General features: G+C 38.0%; 1 protein-coding gene across 1 annotated transcript; it reads right to left on the bottom strand.

Annotated features, from left to right (window-relative positions):
• Positions 1-11,275: 11,275 nt before the first annotated feature.
• LOC117315201 (G-protein coupled receptor GRL101-like) lies at positions 11,276-15,682 on the bottom strand. Its single transcript, XM_033869345.1, has 5 exons — positions 14,142-15,682; positions 13,376-13,506; positions 12,438-12,480; positions 11,927-12,153; positions 11,276-11,401 (listed from the first exon to the last, which is right to left on the bottom strand). The coding sequence occupies exons 1-5, from the start codon at positions 15,502-15,504 to the stop codon at positions 11,276-11,278; spliced, it is 1,890 nt and encodes a 629-aa protein (XP_033725236.1). The 5' UTR covers positions 15,505-15,682.
• Between the last annotated feature and the right edge of the window lie 630 nt (positions 15,683-16,312).

The following is a 16,312-nucleotide window of genomic DNA, read 5'->3' on the forward strand; positions in this document are numbered from 1 at the left end:
TGTATGCGTGTGGTGAGTGCGTATGTGTGTTTTGGGAGGCTGCGGTATGTTCATGTTAAGTCTCCTTGTGATAGGCTGGAACTTTTGCCGATTTATAGTGCTACCTCACTGAAGCATACTGCCGAAGACACCCAGCAGCACACCCCATCCGGTCACATTATACTGACAACGGGCGAACCAGTCGTCCCACTCCAAATATGCTGAGCGCTAAGCAGGAGTAGCAACTACCATTTTTAAAGACTCTGGTATGTCTCGGCTAGGGGACAGAACCCAAAGCCTTCCTCACATGGGCGAACGCTCAACTAAAGGCCAAAAGTGAGGCATTGTCAAGGGAGACATTAGGAAGAAAAAAGTTAAGAAAGAAGAGAAAAGATAAGATCCCAAATTTAGTCGCCTCTTACGATCATGCAATGGGGGCAGCAGGTACAATTCTTACGCCCTACCTTTAGTTGAGCATTCGCCGCTGTGAGGAAGGTTTTCGGTTCTGTCCCCTAGCCCAGACATACCAGAGTCTTTAAAAAATGGTAGTTGCTACTCCTGCTTAGCGCTAACCATATTTGGAGTGGGACGACTGGTTGGCCCGTTGTCAGTATAATGTGACCGGGTGGGGTGTGCTGCTGGGTGTCTTCGGCAGTATGCTTCAGTGAGATAGCACTTTAAATCGGCAAAAGTACCGGCCAATCACAAGGAGACCTAACACGAACATACCGCAGCCTCCCAAAACACACATACGCACTCACCACACTCATACATGTCGCACGCACGGGAGGCCGTCCTTAAATGACCTTAGATGTTAATAGGACGTTAAACAAAATAAACCAAACCAAACCAAACCCTTAACTTCAAGCGATGTTATACATGGTTATGGGATGGAGAGTCACCATAACTTATGCAAAATCTTCAAAGGATCTTTCAGACTAAATTTGGTTCCAATCCATCATTATATTTATTACAAGTAGGGATTTTATGAAATTACATCCATTTACTTTATTTGGCCCCACTCCTCTAGCACTTTGGGGCCAGAGTCACCTTTCTGGAAAATATGTTCCCCTTTCCCTAAGGATGTTTCTGACCATATACCATTCATAACTTGACGACTGGTAGTGATTTAATGGAATTACTTCTAACCTAATTATTGGGCCCCGTCCCTTTGTTCCATTGGATGTCAACTTTTATGCAAAATCTATTTCCCCTCCCCAAATGACCTTTCAAACTAAATTTGTTTTAAATCTAATTATTGGGCCCCGTCCCTTTGGTCCCTTGGGGGTCAACTTTTATGCAAAATCTATTTCCCATCCTCAAATGACCTTTCAGACTAAATTTGTTTTAAATCAATTCATAACTTTATGACAAGTAGCGATTTAAAGGCATTACCTCAATTTCCCCTGACAATTTCCAGGATCTTTCAGACTAAATTTGGTTCAAATGCATCCGCAACTTTATTACTAGTAGCGATTTAAATGCATTACCTACAGTTGTATAGTTCCCCTATTGGGCCCCGCCCCTCTCGCCCCTGGGGGTCAGCATCATCGTGCATGCAAAATCTGTTCATCTTCCCCAAGAATGTTTCTGACCTAATTGGGTTCAAATCCATTCACAACTTTATAGACATTACCTCTATTTGTCCTATTATGCCCCATCCCTCTGGCCCCTTAGGGGTCAGAAACACTGTTTAGGCAAAATCTGATTCCTTTCCCCCAAGGATGTTTCTGAACAAATTTGGTTCAAATCCATTCATAGCTTTATGCAAAATTGCGATTTAATGAAATTACCTCTATTTCCCCTATAGGGCCCCGCCCCGTGGTCCCTGAGGGTCAGAATACTCATTAAAACAAAATCATTTCCCCTTGTTTCTGACCAAATTGGGGTCAAAATCCATTCATATCTTTATGACTAGTAGCGATTTGAAAGCACCACTATTTCCCCTTTTGGGCCCTGTACCTTTGGCCCCTGGGGGTCAGCATCACCGTTTGAGAACATTCTGTTCTCCTTCTGCCAAGGATGTTATCGACCAAATTTGGTCAAAAACCAATAATAACTTTTTCAGTAGGGGTTTGAAGCAAATGTTGACTCGACGGACGGATGACGGACGGACATAAGCTCACCGGAGCTAACGAGTTTTTAGATATTTAGGTTTTTGACCAAAAACCTAAAATATCAAATATCCAAAATCGTTTCACGATTTTGAGTTTTAACATTCCGTCCGGCCGTCCGGCCGTCCGGCCGGCCGTCCGTCCGGCGTCAACTTTCCATTCAAGCAACTTCTTCTCAATAACCAAAAGGCCCACAGACCTAATATTGGGCCTGTAGCATGCTGGGGTGAAGGGCTACCAAGTTTGTTCAAATGAATAAGGTTGACCTTCATTCAAGGTCACAGGGGTCAAAAAGGCTAAAATCTTTAAACAACTTCTTCTCAATAACCAAGAGTCCCAGGGAGTTGATATTGGGTCTGTAGCATGCTGGGGTGAAGGGCTACCAAGTTTGTTCAAATGAATGACCTTGACTTTCATTCAAGGTCATAGGGGTCAAATATGCTAAAAAATTTTTAGACGACTTCTTCTAAATAGCCAAAAGACCCAGGGACTTGATATTGGGTCTGTAGCATGCTGGGGTGAAGGGCTACCAAGTTTGTTCAAAAGAATGACCTTGACCTTCATTCAAGGTCACAGGAGTCAAAAAGGCTAAAATCTTTAAACGACTTCTTCTCAATAAGCAAGAGTCCCAGAGACCTAATATTTGGCCTGTAGCATGCTGAGGTGAAGGGCTCCCAAGTTTGTTCAAATGAATGACCTTGACTTTCATGCAAGGTCAAAGGAGTCAAAAAGGCTAAAATCTTTAAATGACTTCTTCTCAATAACCAAGAGTCCCAGGCAGTTGATATTGGGTCTGTAGCATGCTGGGGTGAAGGGCTACCAAGTTCGTTCAAATGAATGACCTTGACCTTCATTGAAGGTCACAGGAGTCAAAAAGGCTAAAATCTTTAAACGACTTCTTCTCAATAACCAAAAGTCCAAGAGACCTAATATTTGGCCTGTAGCACGCTGGGGTGAAGGGCTCCCAAGTTTGTTCAAATGAATGACCTTGACTCTCATTCAATGTCACAGGAGTCAAAAAGGCTAAAATCTTTAAATAAATTCTTCTCAATAACCAAGAGTCCCAGGGAGTTGATATTGGGTCTGTAGCATGCTGGGGTGAAGGGCTACCAAGTTTGTTCAAATGAAGGACCTTGACTTTCATTCAAGGTCACAGGGGTCAAAAAGGCTAAAATCTTTAAACGAATTCTTCTCAATAACCAAGAGTCCCAGGGAGTTGATATTGGGTCTGTAGCATGCTGGGGTGAAGGGCTACCAAGTTTGTTCAAATGAAGGACCTTGACTTTCATTCAAGGTCACAGGGGTCAAAAAGGCTAAAATCTTTAAACGACTTCTTCTCAATAACCAAGAGTCCAAGGGAGTTGATATTGGGTCTGTAGCATGCTGGGGTGAAGGGCTACCAAGTTCGTTCAAATGAATGACCTTGACCTTCATTCAAGGTCACAGGAGTCAAAAAGGCTAAAATCTTTAAACGACTTCTTCTCAATAACCAAAAGTCCAAGAGACCTAATATTTGGCCTGTAGCACGCTGGGGTGAAGGGCTCCCAAGTTTGTTCAAATGAATGACCTTGACTCTCATTCAATGTCACAGGAGTCAAAAAGGCTAAAATCTTTAAATAAATTCTTCTCAATAACCAAGAGTCCCAGGGAGTTGATATTGGGTCTGTAGCATGCTGGGGTGAAGGGCTACCAAGTTTGTTCAAATGAAGGACCTTGACTTTCATTCAAGGTCACAGGGGTCAAAAAGGCTAAAATCTTTAAACGACTTCTTCTCAATAACCAAGAGTCCAAGGGAGTTGATATTGGGTCTGTAGCATGCTGGGGTGAAGGGCTACCAAGTTTGTTCAAATGAATGACCTTGACTTTCATTCAAGGTCACAGGAGTCAAAAAGGCTAAAATCTTTAAACGACTTCTCCTCAATAGCCAAGAGTCCCAGAGACCTAATATTTGGCCTGTAGCATGCTGGGGTGAAGGGCTCCCAAGTTTGTTCAAATGAATGACCTTGACTTTCATTTAAGGTCACAGGAGTCAAAAAGGCTAAAATCTTTAAACGACTTCTTCTCAATAACCAAGAGTCCCAGGCAGTTGATATTGGGTCTGTAGCATGCTGGGGTAAAGGGCTACCAAGTTTGTTCAAATGAATGACCTTGACCTTCATTCAAGGTCACGGGGGTCAAAAAGGCTAAAATCTTTAAATGACTTCTTCTCAATAACCAAGAGTCCAAGGGAGTTGATATTGGGTCTGTAGCATGCTGGGTTGAAGGGCTACCTAGTTTGTTCAAATGAATGGCCTTGACCTTCATTCAAGGTCACAGGGGCCAAAAAGGCTAAAATCTTTAAACGACTTCTTCTCGATAACCAACAGTCCCAGAGACCTAATATTTGGCCTGTAGCATGCTGGGGTGAAGGGCTACCAAGTTTGTTCAAATGAATGACCTTGACTTTCATTCAAGGTCACAGGGGTCAAAAGGCTAAAATATTTAAACGACTTCTTCTCAATAACCAAGAGTCCCAGGGAGTTGATATTGGGTCTGTAGCATGCTGCGGTAAAGGGCTACCAAGTTTGTTCAAATGAATGACCTTGACTCACATTCAAGGTCACGTCGATCAAGTATGCTTAAATCTTTAAATGACTTTTAGTGAAAAGCCAAAGTGCAGAGAGACATTATATTGGTCCTGTAGCATGCTTTCAAATAACTGCAGGATCCATATATGAAAAGATCACTGCATTGCAGGTGAGCGATTTGGGCCCATTGGGCCCTTGTTTAGGTGTTACAAGGACCCAATTTACTATTTTCTTCTTTACCTGCTTGTCTGTGAGTTTGTCCTCCAGAGTTCCCGTCTACGGGGAGAACACGACGAAACTTCCATACAAACTTATAATTGTTTGTCTTTGTATTAATTTTAAAATGATTACATTAATAAAATGATTACAAATGTTAAACTATACCAGTAATCCAGTATTTAGACAGAGAACGGCGACCTTATTTGTCCATTGAATGCATCCTTTCACTAAAACGAATGTACACTCTCCTATATACACCAATTCACTCGCGTACACAGTCACCTATTGATCATATTAGTTGTTAGTCCTAAGCTGTTGAACATGTGACGGCCTTATATTTAGAGTTGCCGGGAATAAATATCAGCAGCCAGCAGGTCACATACCGCCGCAAATCGATACATCCGACTGAGTCAATTCAATTTTTCTTTTGTTCATATTTAATGTACTTCGTAGCTTGATTTATGCCAAAACCTGCATGCGCCATATCGCGTCTAATCTCTCCAATGAAGGCCGACAATTCACCACATTAAATAATCTTAGAAATGTTGGTCGAATTCAGCGTTGGCAGCCTTGATTTTCAAAAGGCACTTAAAAGACTAACATAAAAAAAAATAGAAATTATTTCCGCAACTCGGATCCATACATTTAGAGTTAGACCAGACAAAACCACTCACGTCACCAAGGTAGACTACTTCAATAATTTAGAACAAATGTTGAAAACAAAGTATATATATAAAAAAGAAACCCATTTTAGAACAAAATAAAAATTGAGCCAATCGGTAAATTGACCGCTACTTTACCCCCGGTAAACTTCCGTTGTTATTGATCTTGGAACCATATGATTGGTCCTCAGACTTCCTATTTTCTGCCCTGCAGGTAGGGCGTAAGAATTTTACCTGCTGTCCCCATCGCATGATCGTAAGAGGCGACTAATTTCGGATCTTATCTGTTCTCTTCTTCCTGAACAACTTTCTTCTTCCTAATGTCTCCCTTGACAATGCCTCACTTTTGGTCTTCAGTTGAGCGTTCGCCCCTGTGAGGTAGGCTTTGGGTTCTGTCCCCTAGCCGAGACATACCAAAAATGGTAGTTGCTACTCTTGCTTAGCGCTCAGCATATTTGGAGTGAGACGACTGCTTCGCCCGTTGTCAGTATAATGTGACCGGGTGGGGTGTCCTGCTAGTTGTCTTCGACAGTATGCTTCAGTGAGGTAGCACCATAAATCGGCAAAAGTTCCGGCCTATCAAAAGAAGACTTAACACGTACATACCACAGCCTCCCAAAACACACATACGCAACTCACTACACGCATACATGTCGCACGCACGGGAGGCTGTCCTTAAATGAATTAGCTGTTAATAGGACGATAAACAAAACAAAACCACTTCATATTATAAAAGTCAACACTATGCTATTGACATAACTTGGTCGTGTCCTGACACACCATTTGATGTACAGATTTCTGCAATATCCACGAGTCCCATATGTTCCCCTCATTCTTTATTTTAACATTGATAATTACTAGTTTATTCCCTATTTTCTGATATCAACAATTTCATTTTGATTGCTTGATATTTCTTGATATATTTGCTTGATATCAGAAAATTATTTTTTCTATATCAAAACTTAACTTATGTTTTGATGTGTAAAAACCTTTTACATGTATCTGATAAACGAAACAATTTTTGATATCAGAAAACGGCAATGCACATACCTTGGTCTTCCCTGAAACCGGGCACAGCATTGAAAATAAAACCGAGATATAGAGCTATACCCATATACACATACATGGAGAAGTCTTTTTTCAACATTGATTATAATACCAGCTGTATGTACCAGTTAAAAAATGTCCATGACCTACTTGGTGACTAGGTCGATGTGGTCTACTTGGAGACGTATATACCGTACAAGTCCGTAATCTCTTTTCTCAAATTCAATTAATCAGTTTGGGTTAAACTCTTTTACTAAATTAGTTTGATTTCTTGGTTTTGTGATCCTTCAGATTTGAATATTTCTTAAATGCATTCCGTTTTTCAAATTTAAGGCTTTGTAGTTTTTATACATAATTATGCGACACCTAATTTTATTTTATTCATATGGAAAAGTACATGTTTTAACTGTATGTTTGTATGCACATTGTCCAGTCATCCGTAAGTAAGCCTAGTAAATAATAGCCGCAATATACCAGTCAATTAGAGATATCTTCTCTTTAGCGCGATTGGTTGGGCGTTAGTCTGGCAATCCAAAGATTCCGGGTTCGATTCCCAGCAGGGACATGAATCTATATTTAATTGTCAGCTTGTTACCACGGTTATTGTTATATAGAATTATTTAATCAGCCTTTGATTTTGTGTCTCAACAAAAACAAAAATGTGTCATTTTTCTATGAATTATGAAAATATATGTTCCTTGTTCTTTAAAAGCTCTTAATCTCGTTGTTCGTCTTCCTTTCCATGGTTATCGTAGGGAAATGCAGTTTTACGCGGCACAAACGACAAGAATAAAGCGTGATCACGTGATTCCCACCGAATGGAGTGTGATGCACGGAGAAATTTAGCGCGCTTCAAACTACCGTCAAAGCTTGTTCAAGTGATCATGATTCCAGCCAAAGTGAACATGGATATCCCTGAATTAACAGGGACATCAGAATCAGTTATAGAACTGTATGTGTAGTTGGCCCTATATTCTTGTCTGGAGTCTTTTGATTTTTTTTGATTTTTTTTTTTTGCGAATTTTCTTGGTGGATTGGGGAGGGCTAGATTAATCTTCCATATACCTTCCATAAACCCTCCATGTTACAAGGTAGTCAAATTAACGAAAAGAAACTAGAACACTGACAGATCAAAAAACGATCTCTGTAATTTATTTTCTACGGGATCTATATTCAAGGTGTCGTAGTGAAGAATGCGCTGATGGTCAATTTTCAACAAATGTCCTTTTTCAACGTTACACCGACACCAATTTAAGAGGTCATCGTACTCAAACAAGACACTAGCAAACTATTCTGAATCTGTTTAAATTATTAGTTTGATAGTGTCTTGTTAGAGTTGTTACGTGATAATAAAAGAAAGATGAAACCCAGCAGCTATTTCCAAACCAAACCACATTTTAATGATATATACAAAATTTAGAAAGTTACAGAGATAATTCACAATTAAAAATAACGTGTTGTACCAGGTGGTGTATTATATCAACACTGTTTATTACTTATCCTATAACAGCTGTCCTTAGTAATCCTTTCATATCCATTTCTCCAGAATTAAGAAAGTTGGTAAATCCAACAGTCCACAGTTTCAGACAATTAATAATCCAACAAAAGTCACACAGTTCTCCGTAACAGGTGTAAATCAGTTCTCAGTATCAGGCAATCAATAATCCAATATACATGTACATTTTTTTAGTTTGTATAGCTCTCCTAGACAATTGTAAACCAGTTCTGAATAACAATTTGTCTCTCCTGTTATTAATACTATATTGCAAAATCTTTCAGGTACATTTTCCAGCCATTTCTTTTCTAGAATTCTCTAACACACATAAACGCAAACACGTTAACAAAATATTATGACACATCTCTATTCAAAAAGATTCCAGAAAAATTTATTTACATATAAGGTTGCAACAGTCTTATATTTTTGTAAGAGTTGTCTCCCTTTAACCACTGGTATATGTGACAGAGTATTTAGTGTGATAGTGTTTTGGTTGAGTACATAGTCTGATAGTGTCTTGTTTGAATACCAAGTTTGAAAGTGTCTTGGTTGATTCCGCCTTATATGAGTACCTAGTGTAATAGTGTCCAAAAGTGTTTAAATATTTAGTTTAATTGTGTATTGTTTGAATACTTAGTTTAATAGTGTCTTGCTAGACTACTTAGTTTGTCTTGTAAGAGTACTTAGTTTGATTTGTCTTATTTGAGTACTTAGTGCGATAGTGTCTTGTTTGAGTACTTAGGTCAATATTGTCTTATTTGAGGACTCAGTTTGATAGTGTCTTGTTCGCGTACTTAGTTTGATAATGTGTTGTTTGAGTACTTAGTTTGATCGTGTGTTGTTCGAGTACTTGGTTTCATAGTGTCTTGTTTGAGTACTTAGTTTCATAGTGCCTTGTTTGAGTACTTAGTGTAAAAATATCTTGTTTGAGTACTTGGTTTGATGGTGTCTTGTTTGAGTACTTGGTTTGGTAGCGTCTTGTTAGAGTACTTAGTTTGATAGTGTCTTGGTTGAGTACTTAGTTTGATAGTGTACTGTTAGAATACTTAGTTTGATAGTGTACTGTTAGAATACTTAGTTTGATAGTGTCTTAGTTGATTACTTAGTTTGATAGTGTCTTAGTTGATTACTTAGTTTGATAGTGTCTTAGCTGATTACTTAGTTTGATAGTGCCTTGTTTGAGTACTTGGTATGATAGTTTCTTGTTGGAGTTATCATTTTGTTGACGTCGTTGTATAAAGTGTAACCGGATTATGTTTTTACGTGAAATGCGGAAATCATCTATAACTATAATCATAGTAACGTGTTTTTCACCGAGATCGGTTTGGGTACTTGATTGGCAATATTCACCATCAGAATTACCCACTTGTCACGATTCAGTTGAACATATTGTAATCTTCTGGGTATAAATTGACACTGTCTTTAGTCTGGTGACCGATTTAAATACAGTCTGAAACGTCGAAGAAATTAACTAAAACGGATACGAATATAAAGTTACTTTTGAAGACCACATAAAAAATTAGTATATATATATATATTCAGGGAAATCGAGGTTTATCAACAACACATGATAAGTACATTGACCAGCATGAATAGATCTTTAAACAAGCACTATCGCGTCTCGCCACCTTTAAGAGCAAAGTCGAGTTCAAAGTAGTTTTTGGGGAAGCAAACCCTTTTTCATTGCCCTTAAATTTTCTAATTATGTATGTGAAGTTTTATATACATTCTACGTCTAGGAAAAAACAACGACTACATCTAAATAATTTGAATGAGTTTTTGAGTTCCAAATATGATATTGGGAAAGAATTGTCAATTAAAAATGCTTGTATTGAAAAATTTGATCAATATGGAGAGATTGGAAAGTGATGTTCGAAAATTAGTTTGTATTTACTCATTGCTGTTGTAGTTCACAGATTGTTGAGATTTAGATACTTCTTGTTTATCTTATTGAATTTTGATAAACTAATTTAGTACATGTGTACCAACCTATAGCTATCCATAAAGTGTAATAAAATATACCACATTGTAATTGACCATTGTTTTGCAAAATGAAATTCAAAGAAAAATATTTGATACAGCAATTTAGTATACAACAGCAGTTGAGTATATATGTTTAAGAGTAATATGCCAATTGACTTATAGTGTGCATAGTACCTGTACCTGTATTTGTAAGAGATGTTGTGTGCTTGTGTAGTTATTACTATTATTTAATTGTTCTCCTTTTTCTCATCCTTTTTTTTGTGTGTGTATGTGTTTATAATGTTTTTTGTTTTTTTTAAAAATTTATTTTTATTTATTGTATTTTTGTAATGTAACGTCTTGTCTTTACAAATATTTTACTCCCCATGCAGGAATGAAACTGAAGATAAGATAAACATTTAATTTCATTGTTTGGCCTATCAATGATTTGACTTCTTGTTTTCTCATTTAACTCATACACATGTTTTAATTGAGTATATTAGTATCCATATCAATTTAACAAATTACTCCCCTTTGATTGTTCAATTAAAATTTCCCCAAATATTGCTACCCGTTAACCTTTATGATAAGATACCTCCAAAAATGACTATACCGTTATGAATATTATAAGTTATATTTGCAAGTACAGTATGAGAGCCCTCCTGCGTGAGGACAGCACTATTGTTCAGGGAGATGAACCCAGGGCTCCCCAACCCTGGCAACTTCTATCAAATACAGAAGTGTGTATACAATTACTGCTTAGTCATAATTGTATACACACATCTAGGATATTTCCAGCTAGGGAAATACAATTTTTGTACCGTCAAAATAAAATTAAAAAAAAACGTAGAGTTCAAAATTCTGATCCATAGCGAATGCGGGTCTGTAATATAGTTTCTATCATCGTTCAACCTGTGAATGCATCAATTCCTCCACTGAAAATACTAACACTTAGTGAAATCAGAAAATAAAAATAACATTGAAATGCAAGGCATCTAATGACAACCATCACGAATTACTGTGTCCATATATGTTAGTTTGTGCGACTATACACGTAATAAATATCTTCATTGGAAAATAATGACGTGATGGTACATGAAGACTACATGTTTTTGTCTTTGTAGGTGTTCCGACTATACAACATCGCACGCGTCCCACGTAACAGGAATTTACGCTTTCAGATATAACTCTTAGCGTCTGATTACGTCACATCCAGGTCTGATGACGTGTTTATGGAAGTTTTATTTTCTTCAGCATTATCTTCACTACCATACCAAGATCGTAGATATCGTTTAATTGTCCAAAGTCATGGGGCACTTGGTGATGATCCATTGGGAATACCGCATCTGTCACTCTCTGTAAACAGACACACATTGTGAGATTACTGAATCCGTCACCCTCTGTAAACCGACATTAATACTGGGAGAACACAGAACAATCGCTCTCTGTAAACCGAAAAACAAATTGTTAGAACAACTCTCTGTAAACACTGTGGAAACATCACATCTGTCACTTTCAACAAATAGAAATAACATATATTGTATTATGAGAATACACGCCTTGTAAACAGCACACGTTGAATTTATTTTAGAATATATTATATAGCACTCTCTATAGGATAACACATAGTTGTGTTGTGAGGACATACTTCACTTTCTGTAAACGGAAAGATATAATCACAGAAATCTCTAATCGGAAATTGCAGGCAGAAAGTGCAGGCTTTTAAGATTTCATCAATCTTATAAAAGGAAGCGTGTTTTATTGTCCCTAAGGGAGATAACTTTTAAATGCAAATAAAAATAGTTATTGGAAGACATCTCAAGTCCATCGAATGAATTATATATTTGTCAGGTTTCATCAATTGATTAATATATTACTCACGCCATTCTCCAAAGATATCTCTATTGATTCAGCAGAAATATTTCCATGGACGAGTTCTTGTTTGTGAAGGTAGACCAAACTTGCGGACAAGTGATGGACGATATTGAAGGCATTTTTCACTTGTAAATCTGTTTCGGAGTCACACAGATATTCCGTAAGAGACTTGCTTCCCCTTTTGTGGCGGAATGTGTTCAACACTTCCAAAACCACATTGGTCATCTCAGCTTCTGAATAAAAAAATGACATTATATGAAAAAAAAATAAGTTAATTCTTAAACAAAATATTACTTATCAGAGCCCAAGTATCTTGTTCCTTTTCCTAAAGCCATTTTGAAATGTTAAACATTTGTTCACTGTCTGAGTTTCAGCAGAAAATGTTTCAATAATGTCTTTTGAATGTAACCTTTCTGCAACTCAAACTAACGAGTTATGTAATAAGACTCTTTGGATGGTGATCTCTATAACAAACCCCCTCCCCCCAAAGGTCCTTTTCCTGTCAGGATCTACCTACCTGATTTCTCGCGCCCATACTTGGAATGTCGGCGATGGTGGGTCTGTAACAGAAAATCGTTATTACAAAGACATGATGTAATTAGCAAAATTTCGGCGTTCTACACAGGCAATATTTCTTCACGTGAATTTCACGTGAAATTCACTTTTTTTCCCTTTTCACGTGAAATTCACGTGAAAAATTTCACGTGAAGGAATATTGCCTGTGTAGTCAAGACATACGAAATGTAAATATACCTGTTGAATGCTATGCGTCCCTTACAGTTTCGCATACAGTGTTTCCTCTTTTCATTAAAAGCTCAAATACACCCACTATGCGTATCGGTTACTCAAGTTCATTGTTATTGGCTGTGCTTTTGTGCAGTTTTATTGTTTTCTGGGTTTATTGCCCCTTGAATAACCAGGGACATTTTTAAGTTGGGACTTTCTTGTAGCTCCTTGTGTCTATTTCTCTAAATAAAAGACCAGAGGTCGGTTGCATTGTATCCATAGCAATGGACGTACAGTGCTTAAGGCCACTATGCTTGAAAAGGACACTGCTGGAAGCTTTTATCTTTGCAAATAATGTATCATAAAACAAAAACTTTCCGTTAAATACGAAATTTAAAAGGTTCCGCAACCAGATTTTTAATACCTAAATCAATTTTAAAAAAGTAACATAAAAATTCTGTAGGTCCTAAAAGAATGCATGTTACAGCTCGTCAGCAGAACTCGTCAATCGCAGCCACATGACTCCATTGGGATGTCCTTTTTAGGAGGCTCCGGTATCTTCATGTTTGTCTCCTTGTCATAGCAAACTGATGCCGACGTCATAATGCTGTCTCACTAAAACATACTGCCAAAGACAATAAGCAGGATGCAATAGGATATTTGTTCTTGTAGCTACTTAATTAGGTCAAAATAACACTCTTGACCATACTCGTATGATATATTGGATACCTTTCTGTTTCTCCACGTGTTAGGAAATGTGTAGAGAAACGGATTAAGCGCAGAGTTGATCGGCAGTACCAGAACCATGACCCAGGCGTACGTATCCCCCGATAATCTACCTCCTAGTGACGTCCATATACCTACAATATAATACAAATGTCATTACCGAGGCATACATATATCCAAATAAACTACCTCTTAGTGACGTCCATGGACCTACAATATAATACAAATGTCACTACAGAGGCATACATATATCCAAACAAACTGCCTCGAAGTGACGTCCATGGACCTACAGCAGTTGTATATGTATAAGTATCACCAACGAGGCGTACAATATAATAAAAAATATAACTAACGAGGCGTAGACATGAACTTGTAACAACAAGGATTTCGTTCTGCATTTGCTTAAAATAGTGTTTCCTCCTGTGGAGTTTTTTCTCCCCGATTGATTTGTATACTTACTTAAACCTAATCAATGCTCGTCAAAATAGAACAAAGGTTTATGGGAAATTGAGGTAAATCCTTTAAATTGCTACCTGTATTGAAAAATTCGATCGATTTTGATGTAATATGGTCTTGAACACTATTGGGTAAAGGATATCAAGTATTATGTAGACAAAATAGGCATGATACATACTAACAACTGATAAAGTTACCTTGCACAGAGAGTTTATTTATAGGCTTGTAAAAACATCATTGGACATGCTATTCAGCTACCTCTTAAGTATTTGGTATTTAATTGGCGAAGGTCTAAAAACTGAAATGTACATACCCAAGACACAAATAGGAAACCAGCAGAAAAAATCTGTAGCGACAACAGCGGCGAGTCCTTTTGCTACAGTGATGTCCTTATTTTGTTTACTTGTCGTCTTTCTGAGTGTCAAGTTGGTTCGGCTCTTTCGGTATATCACAAACTGGCAAACTGCGATCATAATGAAGATGACAAAGTTCAGACCCACATATATAGCTACTGAATATTCCGAACCAGGTGTTGTGTAATCTGACAACGGAAGTGCAATACACACACCGGAAGAGCTATAAAACTCTCCCCGGAAGTAATCTGTGAAAGTAAACACCGGAAGTACGGCTATCACTATGGAAATAATCCATAGGATGACGGATGTAATAAGAGCAGATTTCATTGTAAATTGTCGTAATGAAAATGGAAAAGCAATAGCCACAGTTCTATCAATAGTTATAAAAAGGATAGTAAAAGCGGATGCCTCACTTGATATTGTGGACAAAATCCCACTAACTGTGCACGTAGTACTGCGTCGCCAAGCATTCTCCTCCCATACATAGCGATCTCTGTAAACTGCATCAGCAATGCCAATTATTATCATATAAATTCCCATCAGGATATCCGACAAGCCCAAATTCATGACAAAAATGGAGTAACTTTTCTTCAGATTAGCCCGGTCGTAATTAAAGCGATAAACTAAAACGAACAAATTGCCAAGGACTGCACATAGCCCAATGATCCAAAGAGCAACTCGTAAAACAGACAAGCGGATCAGATCTGTACAGGAAGAGATACTGTCACGCGGAGAGAAACAGTTCGGATCCGTAACTGAGGCAGGTTTAGCACAACAAAGAGTGTAGGAGTCGACATACAGAACTCTGAGGCTTGACAGACCCTTGAACATGTGTTCCTTTAGCCGTATATTATTGTTACGTAGATCAAGTGTCTTGACATAAGCTAGATTGTTAAATGTACCATGGCCTATATTTTCTATTTGGTTTGAGCTGATATTCAAATAAGTCAGAGCACCACATTCATGAAATGTGTTCGAAGAGAGATGGTGGAGTTGCGAACCAATAAGACTTAACTCTTTCAGTAAATGTAAACCTGAAAACGCCCTGACATTCATATTGACAATAGGGTTATGATTCAAAATGAGATATTCTAAATTCGAAAGTATTGCGAATGTGTCTGCCGGTATAGTGTGTATATCGTTATAACTAAGGTCAAGGGTAATTAGCGATTCTACACCAGATAAAACAGAATCGTTGCCAAAGAAAAGTGAATTAATTTGACAGTGTTGCATGGAAAGTGAGAAAATAGCAGGGAACGTAAGTGGAAGGTGTCCAGTCCAGTCAGAAAGACGAATCTTCACATCTAATCCTCGTGTCATTCTCGGAAGTACACGAAATAAAGATGATTTCTTTACTGTATTGTCTACACAGTGAAATGTCAAGCCCTGACAGGAGCAGCCGTCCGGGCAGATGATGTCACAATGGCGTTCGTCGTCAGCTTGCGGACAGTGACTAACCCCGTCACAGACCTGTTCTAATGGTATACATGTTCTACTCCTGTGACAACGGAAATATCCGGAACAAGTGAAGGTATCTGAAAAACGAAAAAGGCCCATGGGCATTAACGGTCATCTGCCAAACACTTACAGCAGGAACACATCCCTCAATCTAGTATCATTATAATAAATTACTATAAATTATCTATACGCAGCCAGTTATGTTTCAGATCAAATTTGGTTTTTATCCATTTTGGATTAAAGGAGGAGCAGCATCATAATGCAAAATTTCAGCCAAGTTCCCATTTTTGGGCCATGCTCCTCTGTCCCAATGGGTCGAAAAAGCCCCATTTATATTAATTACGATTGCCCTTCTCGAATAATGTTTAAAACTAAATATGGCTTTAATCAATGAATGTATTAAGGATGAGTAGCGTCTTAAAGCAATATTTAACCTAAGTGCTCCTTTTTGAGGCCCCTCCATTCTTTCCACATGGGTCAGACATGTCATTTCCAAATTTGGTTGATATATAATATGATTGCTCTCCCCCTATGATTTCTCACGCCAAGGATGAAATCAACCAAATGGTTAACGAGGAGTAAGATTTCAAAGCAAAATTTCAGCAAAGTTCCCCTTTTTGGGCCCCACCCCTCTGTCCTTAGGGGTCTGATCAGCCTCATTTATATAAAT

The sequence above is a fragment of the Pecten maximus genome, chromosome 17 (genome assembly GCF_902652985.1).
Source record: "Pecten maximus chromosome 17, xPecMax1.1, whole genome shotgun sequence".
NCBI lineage: Eukaryota > Metazoa > Mollusca > Bivalvia > Pectinida > Pectinidae > Pecten > Pecten maximus.

What these genes read in the sequence shown, in the direction of transcription:
- LOC117315201 (XM_033869345.1), bottom strand. Translation starts at nt 15,504, where the DNA reads ATGACACGAGGATTAGATGTGAAGATTCGTCTTTCTGACTGGACTGGA. An exon ending in GTATGGGCGCGAGAAATCAG is followed by an intron (nt 12,154 to 12,437) that starts GTAGGTAGATCC and finishes TTTTTTATTCAG; the next exon opens with AAGCTGAGATGACCAATGTG. An exon ending in AGATATCTTTGGAGAATGGC is followed by an intron (nt 11,402 to 11,926) that starts GTGAGTAATATA and finishes GTCTGTTTACAG; the next exon opens with AGAGTGACAGATGCGGTATT.